We start from the raw sequence: 24,746 nt of genomic DNA, 5'->3' as shown, positions 1-24,746 counted from the left end.
TCTTGTCACTTTCCTTCTGCTACTGTCATTGTAGTGAAGTCTACACGGTTATCACTTTTTGCATATAGAGAAAGCAGGGCAATTGAACAAGCACACAGCTCAGGAAAGTGAGAGATGTGATTAGGAGAACTGCTCTGGAAACATTGGGGTAGGGGCACAGTTATGAGACTCATGGGGCAGGAAGTCTCAGTTGAGGAAATTTATTTTCATTCTAAGATCTCGTAATTAAAATGTACTTTGTTCGTGGGACAACCCCTTTACATTTCCCCTCCCAACTCTGTCATCACTGATTGCAAACTGCATACACCGCTGCCTGTCAGGCACTGTGAGGAGTTTGGGAGAGTTGTTTTCTGCTCCTATGGTAATTTATTTTCTTGGGCACATTTAAAGAAATGTACTTTATCTTCCATAGCTAAAACCTCACATCAATGGACCTTTCACCCCTGACCTGGCAAACCCTGTTTCTGAGGTAGGAGCTGTTGCAGAACAGAAAGGATGGCCTTTGGATATCAGAGTTGGTAGGTTGTGCTCTAAGACTACAATATTTTTCAATTAATCTCTAATTGTTGCATAACCTCAGTTCTCTGCTTCTGCCAGGTCTTATTGGCAGCTGTACAAACTCCAGCTATGAAGATATGGGCCGTGCAGCGGCTGTAGCAAAGCAAGCCTTAGCACACGGACTGAAATGCAAATCTCAGTTTACGATCACTCCAGGTTCTGAACAAATCCGAGCCACCATTGAACGAGACGGCTATGTAAGTATTGACTCCTCTATTTCTAACTGCAGAATGCTGCAATTTGTTAAATCATTTTTACATCAATACTATCCATCTTCTAGTTTTCGTCTTGGGTAAATGGCATTGTATTAGTAAAAGCAACTAATGTTATGGATAATTAAAAATGTTATAACATCAAATCTAAATTTAATTTCTTATTCATGCAAGATTTGTTGCTGTTACTCTTTATTTCTAGGCTGCTGTTCTTCGTGATGTGGGTGGTGTGGTACTTGCAAATGCCTGTGGACCCTGTATTGGTCAGTGGGACAGGTATGTTGACTTCAGACCATTTCATGGCAATTGTCCATATAAAGAGCAGTAATTGATTTGGTAAACTTTTTATGCAGAAAGGATATTAAAAAGGGAGAAAAGAACACAATTGTCACATCATACAACAGAAACTTCACTGGAAGGAATGATGCAAATCCTGAGACTCATGCATTTGTCACATCCCCAGAGGTATTTATTTTGCATGAAACATTCATGTGAGGGATTGCAGACTGGTTTGCTCTACAGAATTTGATGCTAGTTAGTGTTTATCTGCTCTCTATACAAATGGGGTTGGCAGAAAGTGTACCATCGCTGTGCTCCAACCACTGGGTCATCCATCAGTTAACAGAATGGTGGTCTTAAATTCCCCAGTGGGAATCCAGTGACACATTGTGACGTTGCATTTAATGATTGTATATAGCGTTGTGACCTTGAATTAGTGATACCAAAAATCTTGCAAAGTCTCAAGCCGCTTTGCCCCCATAGTTTAATGACTGACTTTTGTATGCACTAGGGTGCTTAGTCGTTCGATTTGAGGCTTGCAGTTGCTCGTCCTGTGTCTGCATGTTGCCTGAATGTTGATGCACATAAGTATTGAAGTGTACAGCATTTCTTGTTGGAATTAAGCTAGTACATATACATACTCATCTGTTCCTCTTTCTATTGAGTTTTCTTTTTAACCCCTTCCAGAGATTGGACTTACTGGTGCATCCAATGTCTGCTTTCTATGTGTGAATCAGACTTAGGTGTTGTGTTTGGGAGTCATCTAAGCAACTAGTCTCTGCCCACTATCTCCTAAACGGCTGTTATAGCCTGTAGTGTGGAAAATCATTGTGGAATACACCTATATCTGACTTGTATGCTGCACTTGCACCAGTTTATTCTGAGAAGTTAATTGAAAATATAGTTGAACTTTAAATGTCAAGGAGTGTAAGTTTTTGTACAATTTTTATTTCTTGTAGATAGTCACAGCTTTGTCCATTGCGGGGACCCTAAAGTTTGACCCAGAAAAAGATTTTCTCACTGGTGCTGATGGAAAGAAATTCAAGCTGGAAGCACCAGATGCAGATGAGCTGCCAAAATCTGTGAGTATTTCACTTGGTTTCACTGAAGTGAGTGCCATTATATTGTCTATAGTGAAACTTTGCGCTTATAGATATTTAACCCCTTAATGACCGCCAATACAACTTAAAACTGACCTACAATATGAGAGACTAACATCCTCTGACTAGTGACAATCCAGCAGCTGTCACCTGTACACTATAGCTGACAACTTGCAGCATCAGCCATGATCAGTGTTGGCACTGACCATGGCTGTTTAACCCCTTAAATACTGCTGGCAATAATGACTACAGCATCTAGATAGATAACAGTGTGGGGACTCCCTCTTTAACCCTATCGACAACTTGAGATCGTGATCGTGTGGTCCTGATGTTTGCCATGGCAATTCATAGCCAAATAACGGCCTTAGTCTTCCAGCTATAGTGGCCTGTTCAGCAGTTATATACATTTAAATGGTAAAAATAAATTTTTTTCATTCCTGTCATGTCTCTTTGCATTAATTCCTGAAAAGCCCCTGAATGCTTAATAAACTACTTGAAAGCCATTTTTAATATGTTGACAGGTGTGGTTTTTAAAATGTCACTTTGGGGGATTTCCAATATATAGGAACCCCAAAGTAATTTCAAAACTGAATAGGTCCCTAAAAAAAAGTTTTGTAAATTTTCTCAAAAAAAAAAGAGAAATTACTGCTACATTTTTAAACCTTCTAAAATGTTAACAAAATAAAACATTTTAGAAATGGTACTGATGTAAGGCTGACATGAGGGAAATGTTGTTTATTAATGTTTTTGCCTGGTATGACTAGCTGGATTAACCCCTTTACCCCTGAGGGTAGTTTGCACGATAATGACAGGGCCAAATTTTTATAGTTCTGACCACTGTCACTTTGAGGTAATAACTCTGGAACGCTTCAACAGATCCCAGTTTCTGAGTGTTTTTCGTGACATATTGTACTTCATGATACAAGTAAAACTTCGATATCACTTGCGTTTATTTGTGAAAAAAAAACGGAAGTTTTTCAAATTTTGAAAGTTTCGCAACTTTCAAAATTTTACTTTTTATGCCCAAAAATCAGAGATGTTACACAAAATAGTTAGTAAATAACATTTCCCACATCTCTACTTTACATCAGCGCAATTTTGGAACCAAAACTTTTTTTTAAGAAGTTAAGGGTTAAAAGTTGACCAGTGATTTATCATTTTTCCAACAAAATTTACAAAACCATATTTTTAGGGACCACATCACATTTGAAGCGACTCTGATGGCTTTATGACAGAAAATACCCAAAAGTGACACCATTCTAAAAACTGCACCCTCAAGGTGCTCAAAACCACCTGAATCGTAGGAGGCTCAGGATGTGCCCTATTTTAGGTGGGGGGGTTGTCCTGGTAAACGCTGCCCATACTCGTGCTTGTGGTATAGCAGCTATGACAGAACAGGACAGCCAGCAGCAGCTGACCCCTCCACCTCAGCGACGCCAGCGAAAGAAGTAGTCGGACACCTCACACAGACAGCCGCTCCAGTAACTGTAGCGGCAGAAGGAGAAGTAAGGTGTCGGACGCTTCAGGGCCATCCAGAAGGGATTCATCTTGTGTCCCACCACAGCCTCCAAATCCGGTACCCTTTTGTGACTTCAGGGGTGAGTGATCTTCGTGAATGTCACTTAATAGTAATGGAAAGTTATTATGTGCTTCATTCCTTAGGAAACTAAGAGTAGTGCCAAACAGAAACACAGGGTTTGTGCCTTATGCCAAGTCCTCCTTTCCATAGATTGGCAGAAACAGCTTTGTGCTATCTGTATTAACCAAGCCATAGCGGAGAGCACCCCCGATTTTGCTTCTAATTTGAGATCATAATCCATACAGAGGTTCAAGATTCCCTAAAAGGCTTACTTAAGGGGAAAAAAAGATCCCATAAGGAGATCTCCTCCAACTATGATTCATCATCCCAGTTGGGAGGATCCATGCCTCAGTGAATCATCAACCTCCTCTTCATCAGTCAGTGGTAGGCACTGTTTCCCTATTGAGGGTACGGACAAGTTGGTCAGAGCTGTCGATCAGTCATGGGGTTGAGGGAGGAGAAGGCAGCCAGGTCCCTGGAAGACATTATGTTCTCAGGCCTCGAGGAAAAAGACGCTCCTTTTTAGTGAATCCTAAAATTCAGACCCTTATAGACCAGGAATGGAGGAAGCCTGAGAAATCGGGAGTGTTGCCACATCATCTTCTAAAAGGAGGTACCCCTTTGAGGATAGTGTCTCTGGGTCCTGGGATAAAATTTCTAAAGTTGACGGGTCCAATCATCCAAAAAATCGTCCCTACCCCTGGAGCATTCAGGCAGTCTAAAATATGCTCTAGATAAGAAGGCAGACTCCTTCCTGAGTCACACCTGGGAGGCGGCAGCAGGGGGCCTGAAACCAGTGGTAGCAGGCACTTGTGTTGCTAGGTCACTCATGTTGTGGCTTCAACAATTTAGAAGACCAGCTCAAGGATAAAAAGATATCCAGAGATAAAATCCTCTCCAATCTACCTTTTACTACAGGCAGCGTCCGCTTTCCTTGCTGACTCCTTAGCGGATTCGGTTAAACTCTCTACCAGGTCTGCAAACTTATCTAACACTGCCAGACGAGCCCTGTGGCTCAAGGGTTGCCCAGGAGACCTGCAGTCTAAACAAACTATGTTCCCTTCCTTATAATGGTAAACTCTTGTTTGGCCAAAAAACTGGATGAGCTTTTGGAGAAGGCTAGCGACAGGAAGAGAGGTTTCCCAGGGTTCATGGGGGACACAAAAAGGTTCTACTTTTGGAGGAAAAGATTTAACCGGGGTCGCCCTCCTGGAGAAAGGGAAAAGATGGGAGCCCAGATCTAAAAAAGACTCTGGTTACATGTTTGGGGGGGCCATCTTCCAGTACCAAAAAATCTTCCCAATGATGCCAGACTAGAGGTCGGTGGAAGGCTTTCCCATTTTTAGCCTAGCTTGGGAAGCCATTACTTCAAATCCCTGGGTGTTGAGTATCATAAAGAATGGCCTAAATGTACGCTTCAGTCAAATCATTCACCGAACCTTCATGATCACCCCCAGGAGGAAGTCCAGGGAGGAGCAGATAGCCCTAGAGTCGGAGGTGCTAGATTTAGTCAACAAGCAGGTCCTTCACGACGTTCCGGATTCACAAAGGGGAAGGGGATTTTATCCCCCCCCCCCCCCTATATGCGATAAAAAAAACAAAACAAATGGGTCCTTAAGGACCATTATCAACCTCAAAAGTCTAAATCAGCTAATAGAAAACCAGACTTTCAAGATGGAATCGGTGAACTCGGCAGTAAAACTCCTACACCACAATTGTTTCATGAGTTATCGACCTAAAAGATGCCTATTATCACGTCCCAATCCATCCAGACTACCAGAAGTACCTAAGGGTAGCCCTATTCATCCAAGGGAAATTGAGGCATTTCCAATTTACTGCCCTACCTTTTGGACTCTCGATAGCACCGAGAGTGTTTACCAAGGTTATAGCGGAGGTGACAGCTTTTCTCCGAATTAAAAACGTGGTGATTGTTCCCTACTTAGACGACTTTCTGGTAATGGGGAAATCTGAGGACCACTGTTCCTCAACTTGCAGAGGTCAGGACAGCCTTACATCAGCTAGGATGGTTGATGAATGTTCAAAAATCAAAACTATCCCCCTCAAGGACTCAGATCTTTCTGGGCTTGACCCTAAATTCCGAACTCCAAGCCTGTTTCCTCCCGGAGGACAATGTTTGCAAAATAATCAGCGTGGTCTCAAGGACCATAGTCTCCAGTGATGTCCCTGAGAGGAGTAATGTCCCTACTGGGCTCCATGACGTCTTTTCTCCCAGCAGTCAAATGGGCCCAAGGTCGTATGAGGCTTCTTCAGTGGGAGATCCTGTCAGCGCAAAAATCCTTCAACAGACATTTAGAAAGAAGACTATCTTTCCCTAGAGACGGTAGACTCCCTCTCATGGTGGACAAACAGGGAGAATCTGACCTCAGACTTGCAGTGGTCCAGACCAGTCGACCATACAATTACAACAGATGCAAGTGGCTCCGGCTGGGGGGGGTCATCTAGCAGATCTCTTGGTTCAGGGGCTCTGGTTACATCACGAAATAGGGACCTCATCGAACCTAAAAGCTTTTGGCAGTAGAGAAATCCCTGATAGGCTTCTTTCCCCACATACTGGGTCGCCATGTCCAGATCAGGTCTGACAATCGGATGACAGTGGTTATATAAATCACCAGGGAGGAACAAGATCACGCTCCCTGATGGTAGTTGCAAACAGAAACCTGCAACTAGCAGGACAGCATCTCCCATCCCTCAGTGCTCTTTACATCCGGGGGGTAGAAAATTCAAAGGCAGATTTTCTCAGTTGCCACACTTTATCGGGTTTAGAGCCCACTCTCCCTGTCTTAGTCTTCCAGCAGATTATCCAACTATGGGGGTCACCGGACATAGATTTGTTCACCACCAGGGAAAACAGGAAGGTGGAGAGATTCTGTTCACTAGATCCGACAGAGAATCCCTATGCTGTAAATGCTCTCCAGATACCCTGGAAGTTCAGGAGGGCCTATGCTTTTCCACTGATGGTAATGATCCTGGCAGTTGTGAGGAAAATTTGGGAGGAGGGGGCAAGGGTAATTCTGAGAGCCCCCTTTTGGCCAAAAAGACCCTAGTTCTCCATGCTTCGTCTGTCAGTCTCGGATCCCTGGGTTCTGCCGAACAGGCCGGACCTTCTTATCCAGGGGCCAATGTTCCATGCTCAAGCCAAAGGTTTCCATCTGGCAGCTTGGAATTTGAGAGGATGTTACTGAGTAATGGGGGGTTTTCACCAGACCTAGTTTCCATCCTATTGGGTAGTAAGAAGCCCATAACTAAGATTTATTCTAGAATCTGGGGAAAATTCCTGGATTTTATAGACTCCCTGTTGTCGGATAAACCTCCAATTAGGCTGCGTGCCCACTATGCGTTTTTGCTGCGGAATTTCCGCAGCGTAAACGCTTGCAAAATGCTTGGTAATCTGTGCCCCATGCTCCCCAATGAAAATCTACATGTTCTGTGCCCATGCTGAAAAATCCGCAGCATGTCCATTATTTGTGCATTTCTGCATGTGGATTTGAGGTCCTAACGCATTTGAAAAACGCAAGTCAAATCCGCATGCAAAAACGTGTCAAACACATGTAAAATCTGCAAGTGTTTTATTGCCAAGAACATTCAGAAACACTGCAGAAATTTTCTGCTTCAATTCTGCATCGTGGGCACATACCCTTAAAGATGTCCTAGAGTTTTTACAGAAGGGATGTGACCCCGGGTTCGCTACGGGAACACTTAAAGTTCAGGTTTACACCCTAGGGGCACTCTATAATTTCAACCTGGCGGGGAACAGGTGGGTCTCTAGATTCATTAAATCCTGTTCCAGAGCTAAGCCAGTTCAGGCTATCAGAGTTCCTCCCTGGGACCTGAATTTGGTTTTAAACCCACTCTGGCGACCCATTTGAACCCCTGCAGGTTATCTCTCCAAAGTTCCTCACCCTCAAAACCATTCTCCTGGTGGCCCTAACATCGGCCTGTAGAGTGAGTGACCTGCAGGCCCTTTCTGTTGATCCCCCCTCATACACCCAAATTCATGAAGACCGAGTCGTCCTACGTACAGATCCAGCATACCTTCCGAAAGTAGTTTCCAGATTCCACTGTAATCAAGAGATTGTGCTTCCCTCATTCTGCAGTAACACAAAAACCCCGGGGGGGGGGTTATATTCCACAATCTGGATGTTAGAAGGGCTTTACTACAGTACATAGAGAAAGGAGCACTCCTTATTTCTGGCCTTTCAGGAGAGCAGGAAAGGTCACGGGGTGTCAAAGGGAACGATTTCTAGGTGGCTTAGGGAGGCTATTTGTCTAGCTTGCATATCTACAGGAGTTCCGGCGCTGGACTTTATTAAAGCTCATTCCACCAGAGCTGTAGCGACCTCCTTGGCAGAGAGAGCAGATGTCTCAGTTAGCCAGATATGTAAAGCTGCTACTTGGTCTGCACATCCATCTTCTACAAGCACTATAGGTTGGATCTATACTCCTCTGACTTCACCTTTGGGAGAAGGGTACTTCAGGCGGTGGTCCCTCCGTAGGGTGCTCATATTCTCAAATTCTCTCAAGGTGTGCGGTCATGGGTGAGGGGAAAACACCAAGGTTACTTACCGGTAGCCGGTTGTTTCTGAACCCATGACAGCACCCGTAGTTCTCCACCCCCCCCCCCCCCCTGTGTTTTTCTCACACCCTGGTGAGCACTTTGTTTGGGGTGATTATACATATATTGTAGTTGTTGGTTATGTCTAACCTTTTCTGGAGGTCCTCTCAATGCTCTGTAATCAACTGAAGTGAGGGAGAGGTACCGCCCTTTTATTTCAGACAGTTTCCTGTCCTTGGTGGGGCAGATCTCTCTCTCTCAAGGTGTGCTGTCATGGTTTCAGGAAAAAAACGCTACCGGTAAGTAACCTTGGTGTTTTCTTTCCGGTCATGCTACTTTGCATAAATTCCTGAAAAGCACCTGAAAGGTAGATTAACCCATCAGCAGCTTGGAATATGGTGAGGGGCCCTGTTTAGAAAATGGCTATCAGTTTTGTTTTTTCCAATACATAGGCTCCCCAAAGTCACTTCAAAACTGGTATAGTTTTGGTATAGGTCCCTTTAAAAAATTAAGTTTTGTAATTTTCCTGGAAATAAAATTAAAAATTTCTGCTACAGTGTTAAAGCTTCTAATATCCTTGCAAAATAACATTTACTCTGTCGCCTCATTGGGGAACACAGGACCATGGGTTATGCTGCTGTCCACTAGGAGGTGACACTATGCTTAATCTGAAAAAGATTAACATTGGCGCCTCCCATGCAGTATACACCCCTGGACGGCGTCAGCCATCTTCAGTTTTAGCTTAGTGTCAGTAGGAGGCACACCATTTCATCTTCACTCATTCCTCGCTTCAAGCACAGGATCACAGATGAAGAAAAGAGGGTCTCTTTTCAAAGACCCCTGGTATGGCTCCTTCCTTTGCCCCCGTCTGTGGGGCACGGTTGAAGTGGAGATGGCGCTGCCACCATACTGCTCCCTCGCCGGCCCGTAGGGTCTTTTACGAGGTTGAGAACACCCTCCTTCTCCATTTCTCCACAACTTGGTCAGAAGCTGAGGGTGGATAAAGCCCCTGAAGGTGACAGCGGCACCCTCCCTAATCCCCCTTCGGGGGGTATTAGGTTGAGACACGTCAGGTAGGCTTCGGTGAGCTGCAGCTGCAGACCCCTCCAGCAGCACATAGCAGCCGTCATCCAGCAGCACATACAGGAGTCAGTTTTCACTGGAGGCTCCTGTACAAGCCGGGGAAGGTGCAGGCATCCATGGCTCAAGTGGTGCAGGCCCTCAGTCTCTGCCCCAGCGACAACTTTATGTAAAAAGGGGGTCCTCCTCAGAGTCGTCGTGTCCCCCCCCCCTTATCGATCTCCCCACCGCCATGTTGCCTATGGAACCGGGGGGTCCGGTGCTTATCCGACCTCCCCCCGGTCCACCGCGCTATCCTGGAGCCCTTTTCGGGCACTATCTTAAATTTAGGCCGCTGCTTCGGCCTAGCCGAAGCCGCCGCCCACTCTCTGCAGCCCCCGGAGATGCTTTTGACGCTATCAGGCGTCATACAGAGGGCGGAGCCGAACTGCAGGGCTCGCATCCCTATGGATACACGCGCCCTTTCAGCGCCCTGGATACACGCGCCCTTTCAGCGCCCTGCCCCCTTTCTCCTTCACACTGTCGGCGGCCATCTTAGCTGCACGCAGAACGAGACCAGCCAGCTCTCCGGGGAGGCACAGGGCCAGGTTTAATCAGCGCTCACAGGGGCACACTAAGGGTGGGGTAAGTGCACAGCCTGTGTTTACCTCAGCTGTGAAACTCTGCATATACTGCATCCTCCTCTGCACAGACAGCCCCTCTGCATAGCCACTCCAGGTGCACTATGCCGGGCTCAAAGCCTACGAAACCAGGCAGGACAGCTTCTACTCTTTCCTACAGCCTGTAGCATTGCTCTCCCCTGCGGTAGCACGTATCTGCATTGTAAGGATTGCATACAGGCTACTGTGCCAGAGTCCCAAGCAGCCCCTACTATATCATGTTGCCACGCCAGAATCTGTCACTCAACTGTCACAATCTATGTCACAGTGTATAAAATCCAACTGCTTCAAACAGAAGGTCTCTCCCATCCACACTCTGGCCCAGGCACGTCCAGGTCAGACTCAGGATGCAAGTTGTACCCCATCACGCTGTTCTGCGTCTTCACACAGTACACGGTCATCCATGTCCAGAGACAGAGACCGTAGTCCCAGATCTTCTAGACAGTCCCCTAATAGGAACAGGGACTATATTTCTCCTCTCCACTCACTGGCCAGAGAAATATCCTGACTCGCCTAGCAGACACATCAGTGACACACAGGAGTCACAAGGCATTTGTGACTCCGACTCAGATAAGGAGACTGACGAATCTCTAACGCCATCTCCAACTAGCAATGCAGCGCTACCGGAGGACATATTCTCGTCCATACATCGGGTACTGAACATTTCTGATCCGACACACTCGAGAAACAATTTCATTTCAGGGACCTCCAAAACCGCCTAAGTTCAATTTCTACAGCCTAACAAGAAGCTCGCCACTCGCAAGCTTGTGGGAATCAGATACCCCTTTCCTCAGGAAACTTTCAAGGAATGGACAAACCCCCAGCAGTGGACCCCCCCAGTCTCCAGGCTGGCAGCACAGACACTTCTTTCTCCGCCAGATAGCTCAACCCTCAGGGATGCAGCAGATCGGCAGGTAGAAAGTTTGGCAAGCTCCCGAGTTCGCTTCGCTTTGGGCTGACAATTTACAAACTAGCCTTCAAGCTTCTGCCCCTGAACTGTCTCAACAAGCAGTTCAAATAGCAATTGTGGCAGATTTCCTAATCCATGCGGCTCTTGATTTAGCAAGATGCGCAGCGGTAGCATTCACATGCTGTCACTACTAGACGCATTCTCTGGTTACGTGAATGGAAAGCGGATGCAACCTCAAATAAGTCTCTCACATATCTTCCATATTTCAGAGGTCGACTTTTGGTGAAAGGTTGGACACAATGATATCCAACGCCCCAGGGGGTAAGAGTACCTCTCTTGCCCAACTGAAGTCAAAACGCAATTTTAATAAACGTAACCAAACTAGGTTCCGGTCCTTTCGGAACTCTTCCGGCTGGTCCGTCTCTCGTCCAGCACAGACTAACAGCCGCTTCACCCGCAAGCAAGTCTCCAGGTCGACCCAAAAGTCGGACAAGACATGGCGGTCAAAGACAGGCCAATCAAATGCTCACGGTCTCTAAAGGAGTCCCCACCAGTAGGCGGCCGACTTTCGCTATTTTGCCAAGTCTGGCTGCCTGTTACAAAAGACAGGTGGGTCAGGGAGCTAGTATCTTCAGGATACAAAATAGAATTCCCTCCAAACAGATTCATCATTTCTGTGCCCCCAAAGCCGCTAGAAAAAGCCCAGGCTTCTCACCAGAAGGTCTTCTCGCTACTTCAAGCGCAAGTCCTAATGCCTGTCCCAACAGCCGAGCGCTTTCACGGGTCCTACTCCAATCTTTTTGTAGTCCCCAAGAAAGGAGGCGGAGCAAGGCCCATTCTTGATCTCAAACATCCACAAGTATGTAAGAGTACGTCATTTTCGAATGGAATCGCCTCGCTCTATCATAGCATCCATGGAAAAAGGAGAATATCTCGCATCCCTAGACATTCAGGATGCGTACTTACACATACAATTGCACCTGCTCATCAAGAGGTTCGCAATCACATACAATTGCACCTGCCCATCAAGACATTCCTCAGGTTCGCAATCAATCAAAACCACTACCAGTTCGTGGCTCTCCCGTTCGGGCTCGCCACAGCTCCCGGAGTGTTCATCAAAGTCATGGCAACCACCATGCAGGTCTTACACTCCAGAGATATAGTAGTCATCCCATACCTAGACGATCTCCTCGTCAAGGCTCCCACTTTCAGGGACTGCGAGTTCAGCGTCTCAAACACGATCGTCACTCTGAACCGCCTAGGTTGGTTAGTCAACTTGCCAAGCTGTCACCAACACCAACCCAATCCTTGACATTCCAGGAATGCTATTCAATCCTCCCGATCTCTCCGATTCGCCATGAGAGTCCTTGGCAGGATGGTGGCGTCAATAGAAGCCGTTCCATTTGTTCAGCTTCACCTCAGACCTCTCCAATTAGACATTCTCAGGTCTTGCGACAGGAATCCTTCTTCCCTCGACAGGAGATTACAACGGAAGTCGTCAGCCGAGAAGTCCCTTCATTGGTGGTTCAACTGGTCCTCTGACAAAAGAAAAATCCTTTCTCCCAGGTCAATGGAAGATCCTGACCACCGACGCAAGCCTGACGGGTTGTGGTGCAGTATATCTACACCACAGAGCACAGGGCAAATGGTCTCCAGCGGAAGCAACCTTGCCCACCAACATTCTGGAAATTCGGGCCATCCTCCTGCCGCTGAGAGCATTCCAGCACTTACTGGCAGCTTCCCACATCAGAGTCCAGTCGGACAATGCCACGGCCGTGGCATACGTCAGTCACCAAGGGGGGACCCGCAGCGCTCAAGCAATGTGAGAAGTGACACACATTATCCACTGGGCAGAGACAACTGACTCTGTTATCTCTGCAGTCCACATTCCGGGTGTAGACAAATGGGAAGCCTACTTCCTCAGCCGACAAATACACTCGGGAGAATGGGCTCTCCACCCCGAAGTCCTCCAGCAGATCTGCCATCGTTGGGGCACTCCGGATGTGGACCTAATGGCATCTCGCCTCAATGACAAAGTCGCCAACTTCATGGCTAGTTCACACGATCAGCAAACTCTGGCTGCGGACGCCCTGCTTCAGGATTGGGCCAACTTCTGTATTTTTTTTCCGCCTCTCCCTCTGATTTCCAGAGTGGTGAGAAAGATCAAACAGGAAGAAGTTCCAACCATCCTAATCGCTCCGGACTGACCCAGGCGTACATGGTACGCCGACATAGTACGGCTCATTGCAGACGCTCCCTGGCGTCTTCGCGACCGCCCGGATCTTCTGTCATAAGGTCCGTTCTACCATCAGAACTTTGAAGCCCTCAGTTTGACGGCGCGGCCATTGAAACCTGGGTGTTAACACAAGCAGGTTTTTCGCCTGACGTCATTACAACCACGTTCAGAGCAAGAAAACCAAACTCTGCCAAGATTTACTACCGTACCTGGAAAACCTTCTTTACCTGGTGCGAATCTTGTAACCAAGCCCCACTACCCTATTCCTTTCCTAGGGTACTCGGCTTTTTTTTTTTTTTTTTTTTCAATCCGGCCTGGAAGCCAAACTATCTCTGGCCTCCCCTAAAAGCCAAGTATCAGCTCGGTCTGTACTTTTTCAGAAAAGCATTGCACACAGACCGCAAGTCAGAGCTTTTTCTTCAGGGGGTTTCATGTTTTATTCCACCCTACAATCAACCACTAGAAACATGGGACCTTAACCTGGTACTCACAATACTACAGTAAGCACCCTTTGAACCATTTAAGGAAACTCCATCTTCTATCTCAGAAGGTGGTTTTTCCCTGTGGCGATCACATCACTACGAAGAGTGTCTGAGCTCACGACACTCTCCTGCAGACAACCGTTCCTAAATTTTCTCCAGGATAAGGTAGTCCTTCGTACGGTTCCATCCTTTCTCCCAAAGGTTGTCTCAGGCTTCCATCTCAATAAAGAGATTTCCTTACCATCCCTCTGTCCGGCTCCGGTTCATAGAGTGGAAAAGGTTCTGCATATGCTTGACCTCGTTAGGGCACTGTGTATCTATGTGTCTAGGACTGCGCCCTTCAGAAAATCGGACTCTTTTCCTCCTTTTGGAAGGTGGTCGCAAGGGTCTTCCAGCCTCTAAGGCTACCCTCGCCAGGTGGTTTAAGTCCACCATACAAGAGGCTTACCGCCTCAAAAATTCTCCCCTTCCAGCAGGTATTAAGGCCCATTCTACACGTACGGTAGGGGCCTCCTGGGCCACTCGCCACCAGGCCTTGGCACAACAAGTGTGTAAGGCAGCCACCTGGACCAGCCTACACATATTTACCAAGCTCTACAGCATTCATACCCAGTCCTCAGCAGACGCGAGCCTGGGCAGACGCGTGCTACAAGCGGCGGTATGCCAATCCTAGGGAACCGCCCACATGATATTCGTCCATTGCTTCCCACCCAGGGACTGCTTTGGGACGTCCCATGGTCCTGTGTCCCCCAATGAGGTGACAGAGTAAAGGAGATTTTTGTGTACTCACCGTAAAATCTTTCTCTTAGCCTCTAATTGGGGGACACAGCACCCACCCTGTTGCCCTTCAGGGCCGTTAAAGTTGAGTTCTCATATTGGTTTTCCTCTGAGTTCTTATAGTTACCTTTTTTATAGGCATAACTATATTATTTATCTATAGTTGCCTTTTTATAGGTATGACTATATCTGTTACTTTTCTCCCACTGCTTTTGCACAAAACTGAAGATGGCTGACGCCGTCCGGGGGTGTATACTGCATGGGAGGAGCCAATGTTAATCTTTTTCAGATTAAGCATAGTGTCTCCTCCTAGTGGACAGCAGCATAACCCATGGTCCTGTGTCCCCCAATTAGAGGCTAAGAGATTTTACGGTGAGTACACAAAAATCTCCTTTTACTAATGGTGCTGATGTAAAGCAGACATGAGCGAAATATTTACCTGTTTTGTTTGGTGTGACTGGATTAAAGAGATTATCTTTCAAAGTTTAAAAATTGCAATTTTTTGTTTAAAAAAAAATAAATAAATTGTCAGATTTTTATAAATTAAAAGCAAAACATGTTAACCTAAATTTACCACTAATATAAAGTACAATGTGTCATAAAAAAACAATCTCAATCATTAGGATATGTTGACACATTCCAGAGTTATTTCCACATGATGAGGCATGTCAGATTTGAAAAATTTGTCCTGGTCAGTAAGGGGTTAAACATGCGACCCTTTGATCTCCTAGATAATAGAATGCAGTAGAGATGACATTTTACACTATATGTGCTCTTTTGTGTTAGAGTTTTGATCCAGGTCAGGACACCTACCAGTACCCACCTAAAGATGGAAGTGGTGAGCGTGTGGATGTGAGCGTCACAAGCCAGCGCCTGCAGCTCCTGGAGCCTTTTGATAAGTGGGATAGAAAAGATTTAGAAAACATGCAGATTCTTATAAAGGTAACATGTCAGCCTTTATGCAAACTTTTGTTACTGGGCAATTCGTATCTAATCATGAAGCATGTGTGAGAGAGTGATTCTTACTTTGTGCTTTCATGGCAGGTAAAAGGCAAGTGTACAACAGATCACATTTCTGCAGCTGGACCCTGGTTGAAATTTAGAGGTCACTTGGATAACATTTCTAATAACTTACTGATTGGTGCCATTAACATAGAGAACAACAAAGCCAATAGTGTGAAAAATACTTTAACTCAGGAATATGGACCAATTCCTGACACTGCTCGCTATTACAAGGTAATGTTTTTGAAGTTTCATATAAGATGTGTGAGAAACTAGGCTACTTCTACATGCACCAATTCCCTCCCATCCCTCTCAGACATTCAGTCTGAAGCTGCCATCTATTGTATATGTAATAAACAATATGGACCATCCTTTTTTAGATGCTTTCAAACGCCTAATGAATGTAAATGCAGATCTGCAGACTAAAGAAATGATTGTCCGTGCCCTTACGGCTCAGATGGCAACCTAATCTACATGGCAAAAGTTTTGTACAGTGGCACAATAACCACTCCTTTCCACTGCCAATGTTGCATTTTGTTTGGATGTGGCTGTTAAACCCTTTAGTAGGGGATGCTGACCTCAGACTTCCTAGTTCCTCTTATCAGGATCTCTTGATAATTGTATGCAAAAAAAAAAGTTGCAGGACCTAATTCTTGTTTCTCATACTTTCACTTAATTCTCATGAAGAGATATTTAACATGTTCTCAAGTAAATTTTTGCCAACCTATATATATTTTTTTTTTTTTTAACCAAACATGAATATGAAAATCAATAATTTAGGACTATGACATTCTATGGTATCCGAAGGTCAAAAATCCTGCTTAATTGAAACGAGAGCAGCGACGGCGTTACGTGATTACAAATGCATGGATGCATTATTTCAACTATGCTGGGCATTCACCTTTACCTATTTGTTTTAACAACTTAACTGGAAAGCACAAAGGACACCGGTGTTGATTCATGAAGACTGGCATTTTGTATGCCTGTCTTAATGAGTGTTGTGTAGGAATCGGATGCTCCTTGCCAGGATTGTTACTGCAGTGATTGATGTGGAGTAACACTTCTGATATAAGAAACGCCTCCACTTTTGTAGTTTGGCAGGGATGTGTAGTCATGCCCTGCCCCGACTCGGCCCATTTTGGTGTAGCTGTCCAAAACTGATGTAAAGACTACAAATGATTTGGCTTAAAAGCTTTGATTTGGGGCCTTTGTCTTCCTGCAGACCCTGTTGTCAAAATTGTAGAACTATATTAGTCTAGAGGTAACACTTAATTATATACTTTTGTCTAGAGATATTTAACTTCTTCTTACAGCCCCCTAAAGCAGGACTTGTAGGTGCTGTATGGAATATCTCAGGGCAGGTGCATGTTTCTGATGTAGCCTATATTTTAATGGTTTCTTACCTTTTGCAGGCACAGGGAATTAAATGGGTTGTAATCGGCGATGAGAACTATGGAGAAGGATCTAGTAGAGAGCATGCAGCCCTAGAACCAAGGCATTTGGGAGGAAGAGCCATAATTACCAAGAGCTTTGCAAGAATTCATGGTAAATAGAGTGCAGATAGTGTGTGTTTTTTTTTTTTTTGTTTTTTTTTTAACATTATGCTAATACTAGAACTATATTTCAGAAACCAACCTTAAGAAGCAAGGACTTCTGCCTCTAACTTTTTCTGACCCAGCTGATTATGATAAAATTCATCCTGAAGACAAAATCACACTGGCAGGGCTTAAGGACTTGGCACCTGGAAAGGTTATTAATTCTAGCAATAATTGACTCCTTCATGTTATAACCCATTCCTGTCACTGATTTGCTTTTTTTTTTTCCCCTCCTCTTCCAACAATTTTATTTTTTTTTTTTAAAGATAGAGGGAATATTTATATTCTACCCCACTCCCATCCACCCTTCCTATCCCATTTGTGTTTTGAAATGCGATCTCTTGTGAAATCTACTGCTGTGCATTGTCACTTGCCCAGTGGAGCTTGGCTTGATACAGACATGTAATATTTACATCACATGTTGGGAAGGGGTTAATAAACGCTTCAGTTTCAGTCACCATGTTAATACTCTTAATTTCTTTTAGAATCCCTTATTGTCTGCTTCTCTCATTGCAGCCCGTAAAATGTATCATCACTCATCAGAACGGTAGCCAGGAGACTATTTTGCTGAACCAAACCTTCAATGAGACACAGATTGAATGGTTCCAGGCCGGCAGCGCGCTCAACCGCATGAAAGAACTCCAGAAGTAGAAGCACGTTCAACCCAAATTTTTCTTTGCATACAGACTGTTCGTTCCCAGAATGATTAACCATAACAATGTGTCATACACTCAAATGAATAGCACTTAAACTGTTTCCTTATCCAGTCCATTTAAAAAAACATATATGTAAAATCTGTTTGATTTTCTTTATTGCTGGATGTGTAATGCTGTTACAGCTCTTACGTGGTATCATCATAAAACTTCTTATATTTATTGACCATTTTGTTGCCTGTTAAACTAATCTTGCTGCTGTAACGCTCTCCAGTCTGAGGTTAAATTGACTCATACTGCATTAATAGAAGTATTTCATTTAAGAGCAGGGTTGAAAAATGTGATTGGTCATATTCTTTTGTGGCACCGATTAATTGATGCCACATACAATTCAATTAAACAGCTTTTTTTTTATGATATCAGAGTGAACTTGTGGTCTTGACACAAGCCCAGCAGGTAATGCTACTTTTCCTTACTCTTTAATTTAAGCATGTTTGTAAGATTCTTTACATGCAGTGGTTCAATGTGACTTATCTGTCCTAATGCTTGGATATCTGACGTGGTAATTAGTACAGGTGATCTGTGCCTGCTTTACCATAGCTATTATTCTAATTTTGAAAAATGGACAAAGTTAATCTTTAAACTTACAATTCATTAATTTATATCTTTGTGAAAAAAAAAAAAAAAGCACAATCAAATTCTGGGGTACAAACCAAAGATTTTTTCCATTAATGATTCATCCTAAATATTTTAGATTAATCATTTACCATATGTCTACTTTATGTTGGCATAATTAAAAAAAAAATGTACAGTCCTTGGTTTTCTTTTTACATTAGAAATAACATTGCTCTTAGAAAAAAATTACATTTTTGAAAATTTATTTTTTAGAGACTGGGTCAGCTTAAAGAGGTCTCTTTATGAACAAGATCCCATAAATCACCAATTTCTCAAGCCACCCTCCACGACAGCACAGGAGAAAACCACAGGAGGTTGCCTCTCTGCCCTAATTGGGACAGGAAATACAAAGGTCAAATAGCCCTACCCTACTTCCTGTCTCCAATATTTTTCCTGTCCCTCTGCGGCATGAGGAAATCATTCTGCGCTGCACTGTGGCCAGCAACAGACTGCTAAAAATACCTCTTTGCAGGCCTGGCAACTGAGACCAAATCGCCGATTCCTTCCTCTTGCTTATGCTGTTCCTGTGTCCTGGAGGAGACAGGAAATCTCTTCCTCCTGTGCCTCCAGGTAAAGTGGAATGGTTTCAGACTTGGGGACTCCTAGAGTTCCCCAGCCTTGCTCCTCCCTTCTCCATGTTCTGATGAGTACCGGAAGTGATGGCAAACAGTTTCACTTCTGGTTGCGTTCCGGTGTGGATATTTCTTGTCTGAGAACATGGAAAAGCTCTTTACAGCATGGAAGCAGTGAAGATCACCCAGATAAGATGTTTGGTGGGGGTCCTAAAAGATGGTGTTCCCTATACATGAAAATGTTCATTCTAATTTTGGATGAATGAGAATTTGCAGAGAGAGTATTGAGTACTCAGGGTGAACTAAAGGACATATTTTCATTGGAGGAAGAGATATCCAAGTGTTGGTCTGAGATACTGAAGAGCTAAAGACTACCTTTCCATTTGAAGATTATTCACAGCTTAAAAGACCTAGTTGATTGGAAGATGAACAGCCGATTAAGAAATCCTGGGAGACCTCTACATATTTACTATAACAAATGTTTCTACATGTGTGGCGAGAACCATGTTCTGGTGGCTGAATGCACTACAAGATCATCTTAGTATGGGCACTCCTAGAGAAGATCTGTTTGCTTCCCTGCCTCTTCATAAGGTCATGGGATTCCTGGCCGATGCCTCAGCAGAGTCAGAGTAGCTACTAGATCATCATTTTTGTCAAGCTCAATGAGACTGGTGCTTTGGTTAAAGTTGTGGAATGTTGATGTAGTTTCCAAGATGAAGCTTTGCTCTATTTCTTTCTGAGGTGAATATACAACCCCTGGCAAAAATTATGGAATCACCGGGCTCTGAGGATGTTCATTCAGTTGTTTAATGTTGAAAGAAAGCAGATCGCAGACATGGCACAAAAGTAAAGTCATTTCAAATGGCAACTTTAGGGCTTTAAGGAACACTAAAAGAAATCAAGATTAAAAATGTAGTACTCAGTAAGGGTAAATTGTTTTTTCAGACCAAGCCGAGGGAAAAAATGATGTAATCATGAAAAACAAACACACAAAAGAACACTCCAATACATCACTAGTATTTTGTTGCACCACCTCTGGCTTTAATAACAGCTTGCAGTCTCTCAGGCATGGACTTAATGAGTGACAAACAGTACTCTTCATCAATCTGGCTCCAACTTTCTCTGATTGCTGTTGCCAGATCAGCTTTGCAGGTTGGAGCCTTGTCATGGACCATTTTCTTCAACTTCCACCAAAGATTTTCAATTGGATTGAGATCCGGACTATTTGTAGGCCATGACATTGACCTTGTGTCTTCTTTGAAGGAATGTTTTCACTGTTTTTGCTCTGTCAGGATGCATTATCATCTTGAAAAAATGATGTCATCATCCCCAAACATCCTTTCAATTGATGGGATAAGAAAACTGTCCAAAATATCAATGTAAACTTGGGCATTTATTGAAGATGTAATGACAGCCATCTCCCCAGTGCCTTTACCTGACATGCAGCCCCATATCATCAATGACTGTGGAAATTTGCATGTTCTCTTCATGCAGTCATCTTTATAAATCTCATTGGAACGGCACCAAACAAAAGTTCCAGCATCATCACCTTGCCCAATGCCGATTTGCGATTCATCACTGAATATGACTTTCATCCAGTCATCCACAGTCCACGAATGCTTTTTCTTCGCTCATTGTAACCTTGTTTTTTCTGTTTAGGTGTTAATGATGGCTTATGTTTAGCTTTTCTGTATGTAAATCCCATTTCCTTTAGGCTGTTTCTTACAGTTCGGTCACAGACATTGACTCCAGTTTCCTCCCATTATTTCCTTGTTTTGATGTGCATTTCCTGTTTTGGAGACATATTGCTTTAAGCTTCCGGTCTTGATGCTTTGTCTTCCTTGGTCTACCAGTATGTTTGCCTTTAACAACCTTCCCATGTTTGTATTTGGTCCAGATTTTAGACACAGCTGACTGTGAACAACCAACATCTTTTGCAACATTGCGTGATGATTTACCTTCTTTTAAGAGTTTGATAATCCTCTCCTTTGTTTCAATTGACCTCTCTTGTGTTGGAGCCATGATTCAGGTCAGTCCACTTGGTGCAACAGCTCTCCAAGGTGTGATCACTCATTTTTAGATGCAGATCTAATTTGATGCAGGTGTCCGTTTTGGAAATGAAAATTTACAGGTTGATTCCATATTTTTTCCCCTCTGCTTGGTCTGAAAAAAACTACCCTTACGGAGTACCACACTTTTAATCTTTTTCTTTTAGTGTTTCTTAAAGCCCTAAAGTTGCCATTTGAAATAACTTTAATGTTGTTGAAAAAAAAGCAGATCACAGACATGGCACAAAACTAAACAACTTAATGAACATCCTCCGAGCCCGGTGATTCCATAATTTTTGCCAGGGGTTGTATGTTTGGTCCGGCATTAGATGAGTTGAAAAAGCATCAGACGAGAGAGAATCTTTGCCTGAAGAGCCTGTCAACTCCCTCAGTACAGGTGGAAAGTTAGGATGTTGGGGCTACCCCACAGGTGGACACGGCGGAAACTTCTTGCTTGCTCAGAACCAACGCCAGGTTAAACTGATGCCAGGATGATAGGCTGAATTTCAATTTTTATTCCAATAGCAGACCATTTTTGCAAATCAGTGAGTTGTGGAATCCATCAGAAGAGATGAAGATCAAGTTTTTCCCCTCACCCATGACAGCACACCTGGAGAGAGTGGGATCCGCCCCACCAAGGACAGGAAACAGTCTGAAATAAAAGGGCGGTACCTCTCCCTCGCTTCAGTTGGTTTCCTGTCCTTGATGGGGAACCTGTCTGGAAGAAAGAAGACTTACCTGGGGCTGTCCCGGTGTGGAAGAGCGGGCACTGGCCTGTGCACCGGGTTCAGTATCCCAGAAGCGCCGTCCGCAGCTTCCCCTGGGGTTTCTGCGCCGAGCGGGCGCACGCGGTGAGGGAGGCTCTGTCCTCCCGTAGACCGCTGCACCGCCCTCCCCCTGCCGCTTCTGCCGGCCGCACAGTGACTTCCGGGTAGGACGCGTCTGACGTCACGGCGCGGGGCACTCTGGGAGAGACGTGCCAGATGACGTCAGGAGGTGGCGCCTGATCCAAGATGGCGGCGCCCTGTGAAGCGTTGCAGGCCGTTTTTTTTTCGATGGAGCTCCGGCCTGGGAAGGGGGGAGGGCCCCATGAACCGGAGGAGGTGCTGGATGGCCCTATTTTAGGAGGAGGGGGTTATCCTGAAAGCGTGGTACGCTTCTGAAGCATGGCTGACTAGGATAGCCAAGAGCAGCAGCTAACCCCCCCCCTCCCCTCAGCAACGGAAGAAGCAGAGGGATGCCGCTCAAACAATCACAGTGGCAGCCGCAGGAGCAAGGTGTCAAGCGCCTCTGGTCCATCCAGAAAGGAATCATCGGTTCCGCTACAGCCTCCGAATCCGGTACCCGTTTGACTTCCAGGGGTGAGTGATCTTCGTGAATGTCACCTTTTAGTAATGGGAAGTCTCTTATGTGCTTCCTTTTATAGGAGCCTAAGAAGAGTAGCACCAAGCAAAAGCACAGAATGTGTGCCCTATGCTAAACTTCCCTCCCCATAGATTGGCAAAAGCCGCTTTTGCCCGAACTGCTTTGCTAAAACTATAGCGGAAAATTCCCTGGATTTCGCATCTAATTTAAAGTCTATAGTCCACGCAGAGGTTAAGGGGTCCCTGAAGGGGTTGCTTAGAGGGAAGAAAAGATCCCATAGAGATGTCTCCTCCAACTCTGATTCCTCCCAGTCCGAGGATCTGTGGCTGAGTGATTCATCATCCTCTTCCTCATCGGATAACGGTAGACCCTGTTTTCCCATTGAGAGTACGGACAGACTGGTTAGAGCAGTCAGATGAACCATGGGTCTGGGGGAGGAGAAAGCATCCAAATCCTGGGAAGACCGTCAGCATCGGCCTTCCTGGCGGACTCTTCAGCAGACTGTCAGGCTTTCGGCTAGAGCAGCAGGTCTATCTAATGCTGCCAGACGGGCTTTGTCGCTCAAAGGTTGCCCAGGCGACCTACAGTCGAAACATAAATTGTGTTCCCTCCCGTGTGATGGTAGACTCCTGTTTGGCCAAAAGTTGGAAGACCTTTTAGCAAAGGCGGGCGATAAAAACAAAGGGTTCCCAGGATTTTCAGGGGACTCCAAAAGGTTTGGTTTTCGGAGGAGGAAATTTAATTGGGGAAACCCCTGGATTTTGAACATTGTAAGTGGTGGCCTGAAGATACAGTTCAGCCAGATCCCTTGTCGGACCTTTGTGGTTACCCCCAAAAGGAAGATCCAGGAAGAACAGATAACACTGGAAGCAGAGATATTAGAGCTAGTAGAGAAACGAGGCCTTCTCGAAGGGCCGATACCACAAAGAGGGAAGGGATTCTATTCCCCTCTGTTCATGCTAAAAAAAAAAAAAAAAAAAAAAAAAACTGGTCCCTAAGGACCATCATCAACCTCAGGAGTCTGAACCAGTTAATAGAAAATCAGACCTTCAAGATGGAATCAGTGGGCTCTTACACCACAATTTGCTTTATGGCAGTAATAGGCTTGAAGGACGCATATTATCACGTCCCAATTCATCCAGAATACCAGAAGTATCTGAGAGTAGCCCTGTTCATTCAGGAAGAGCTGAGGCATTTTCAGTTTGCTGCCCTACCCCATCGGCCTCTCCATAGCCCCAAGAATATTTACAAAATTAATAGCGGAAGTAACAGCCTTTCTACGAATCAAGAACGTAGTAATCGTGCCCTATTTAGACTATTTCTTAATAGTAGGGAAATCAGAAGCCCACTGCTCCAGTCAACTTCTAGAAGTCGCGACAGTGTTGCATCAGCTAGGGTGGTTGGTAAATTCCCAAAAGTCTAAACTAACCCCCTCAAGGACTCGGACCTTCCTAGGTCTAATCCTAGACTCTCATCTCCAAGCCTGCTTCCTCCCAGAAGACTAGGTCCGCAATTTGTTCGTTTTAGTCTTGAAAGCCATGCGATCTCCAGTGATGTCTCTAAGAGAGGCAATGCCCCTCCTGGGCTCTATGACGGCCTGTCTCCCAGCAGTCAAATGGGCTCAGGGGCATATGAGACTTCTTCAGTGGGAGGTCCTGTCAGCGCAGAGGTCCTTCAACGGGCATTTAGAAAGCAAGTTCTCTCTCTCCCCAGAAGCTGTAGATTCCCTTTCGTGGTGGACAGACAGGGGAAATCTGACCTCAGGCGTACAGTGATCCAGGCCAGTCGATAGGGTGATAACGACCGATGCGAGCAGTTCCGGATGGGGGGGGGGTCATCTGGCAGAGCTCTCAATACAGGGTCACTGGACATACCACGAGATGGGAGCATCCTCAAACATAAAGGAGCTTTGGGCAGTAGAGAGATCCCTCATAGGCTTCCTTCCTCACATTCAGGGTCACCACGTCCAGGTCAGGTCCGACAACCGAACATCAGTAGCCTATGTGAATCATCAGGCAAGATCACGCTCTCTGATGGCTGCGGCAGACAGAATCCTTCATCTGGCAGAGCGACACCTCCCATCCCCCAGTGCCCTTCACATAAAGGGGATAGAAAACGTAAAAGCAGACTTTCAGGGGGAATGGAGCTTGAACCCGGAGGTCTTCCAACAGATTGTCCAGTTATGGGGGCAGCCAGACATAGACCGGTTCGCCACAGGAGCAAACAGGAAGGTAGACAGATTCTGTTCCTTAAATCCAGCAGAAAGTCCCCATGCCGTGGATGCCCTACAGATCCCTTGGAAGTTCAGGAAGGCCTATGCCTTTCCCCCGTTAGTAATGGTTCCAGTAGTGGTGAGGAAGATTCGGGAGGAAGGCGCAAGGGTAATTCTTA

The 24,746-nt window shown here is 45.2% G+C and overlaps 1 protein-coding gene across 1 annotated transcript in view; it reads left to right on the top strand.

Annotated features, from left to right (window-relative positions):
• ACO2 (aconitase 2) overlaps nt 1-18,107 on the top strand; it is a 33,093-nt gene extending 14,986 nt beyond the window's left edge. Inside the window, exons 8-17 of the mRNA XM_073644227.1 lie at nt 413-518; nt 598-755; nt 973-1,046; nt 1,124-1,235; nt 2,009-2,131; nt 15,232-15,387; nt 15,490-15,681; nt 16,860-16,992; nt 17,075-17,196; nt 17,559-18,107. Of these exons, the coding sequence (XP_073500328.1) occupies nt 413-518; nt 598-755; nt 973-1,046; nt 1,124-1,235; nt 2,009-2,131; nt 15,232-15,387; nt 15,490-15,681; nt 16,860-16,992; nt 17,075-17,196; nt 17,559-17,693 (1,311 nt within the window). The 3' untranslated portion in view covers nt 17,694-18,107. The remainder of the gene's footprint in view (nt 1-412; nt 519-597; nt 756-972; nt 1,047-1,123; nt 1,236-2,008; nt 2,132-15,231; nt 15,388-15,489; nt 15,682-16,859; nt 16,993-17,074; nt 17,197-17,558) is intronic.
• The last annotated feature ends 6,639 nt before the right edge of the window (nt 18,108-24,746 follow it).

Source organism: Phyllobates terribilis, unplaced genomic scaffold (assembly GCF_046119375.1).
Source record: "Phyllobates terribilis strain yellow unplaced genomic scaffold, ASM4611937v1 Scaffold_8__6_contigs__length_399053987, whole genome shotgun sequence".
Classification (NCBI taxonomy): Eukaryota; Metazoa; Chordata; class Amphibia; order Anura; family Dendrobatidae; genus Phyllobates; species Phyllobates terribilis.
Note: the sequence above shows the minus strand (reverse complement) of the source record. Positions and strands in the feature narration are given on the sequence as shown.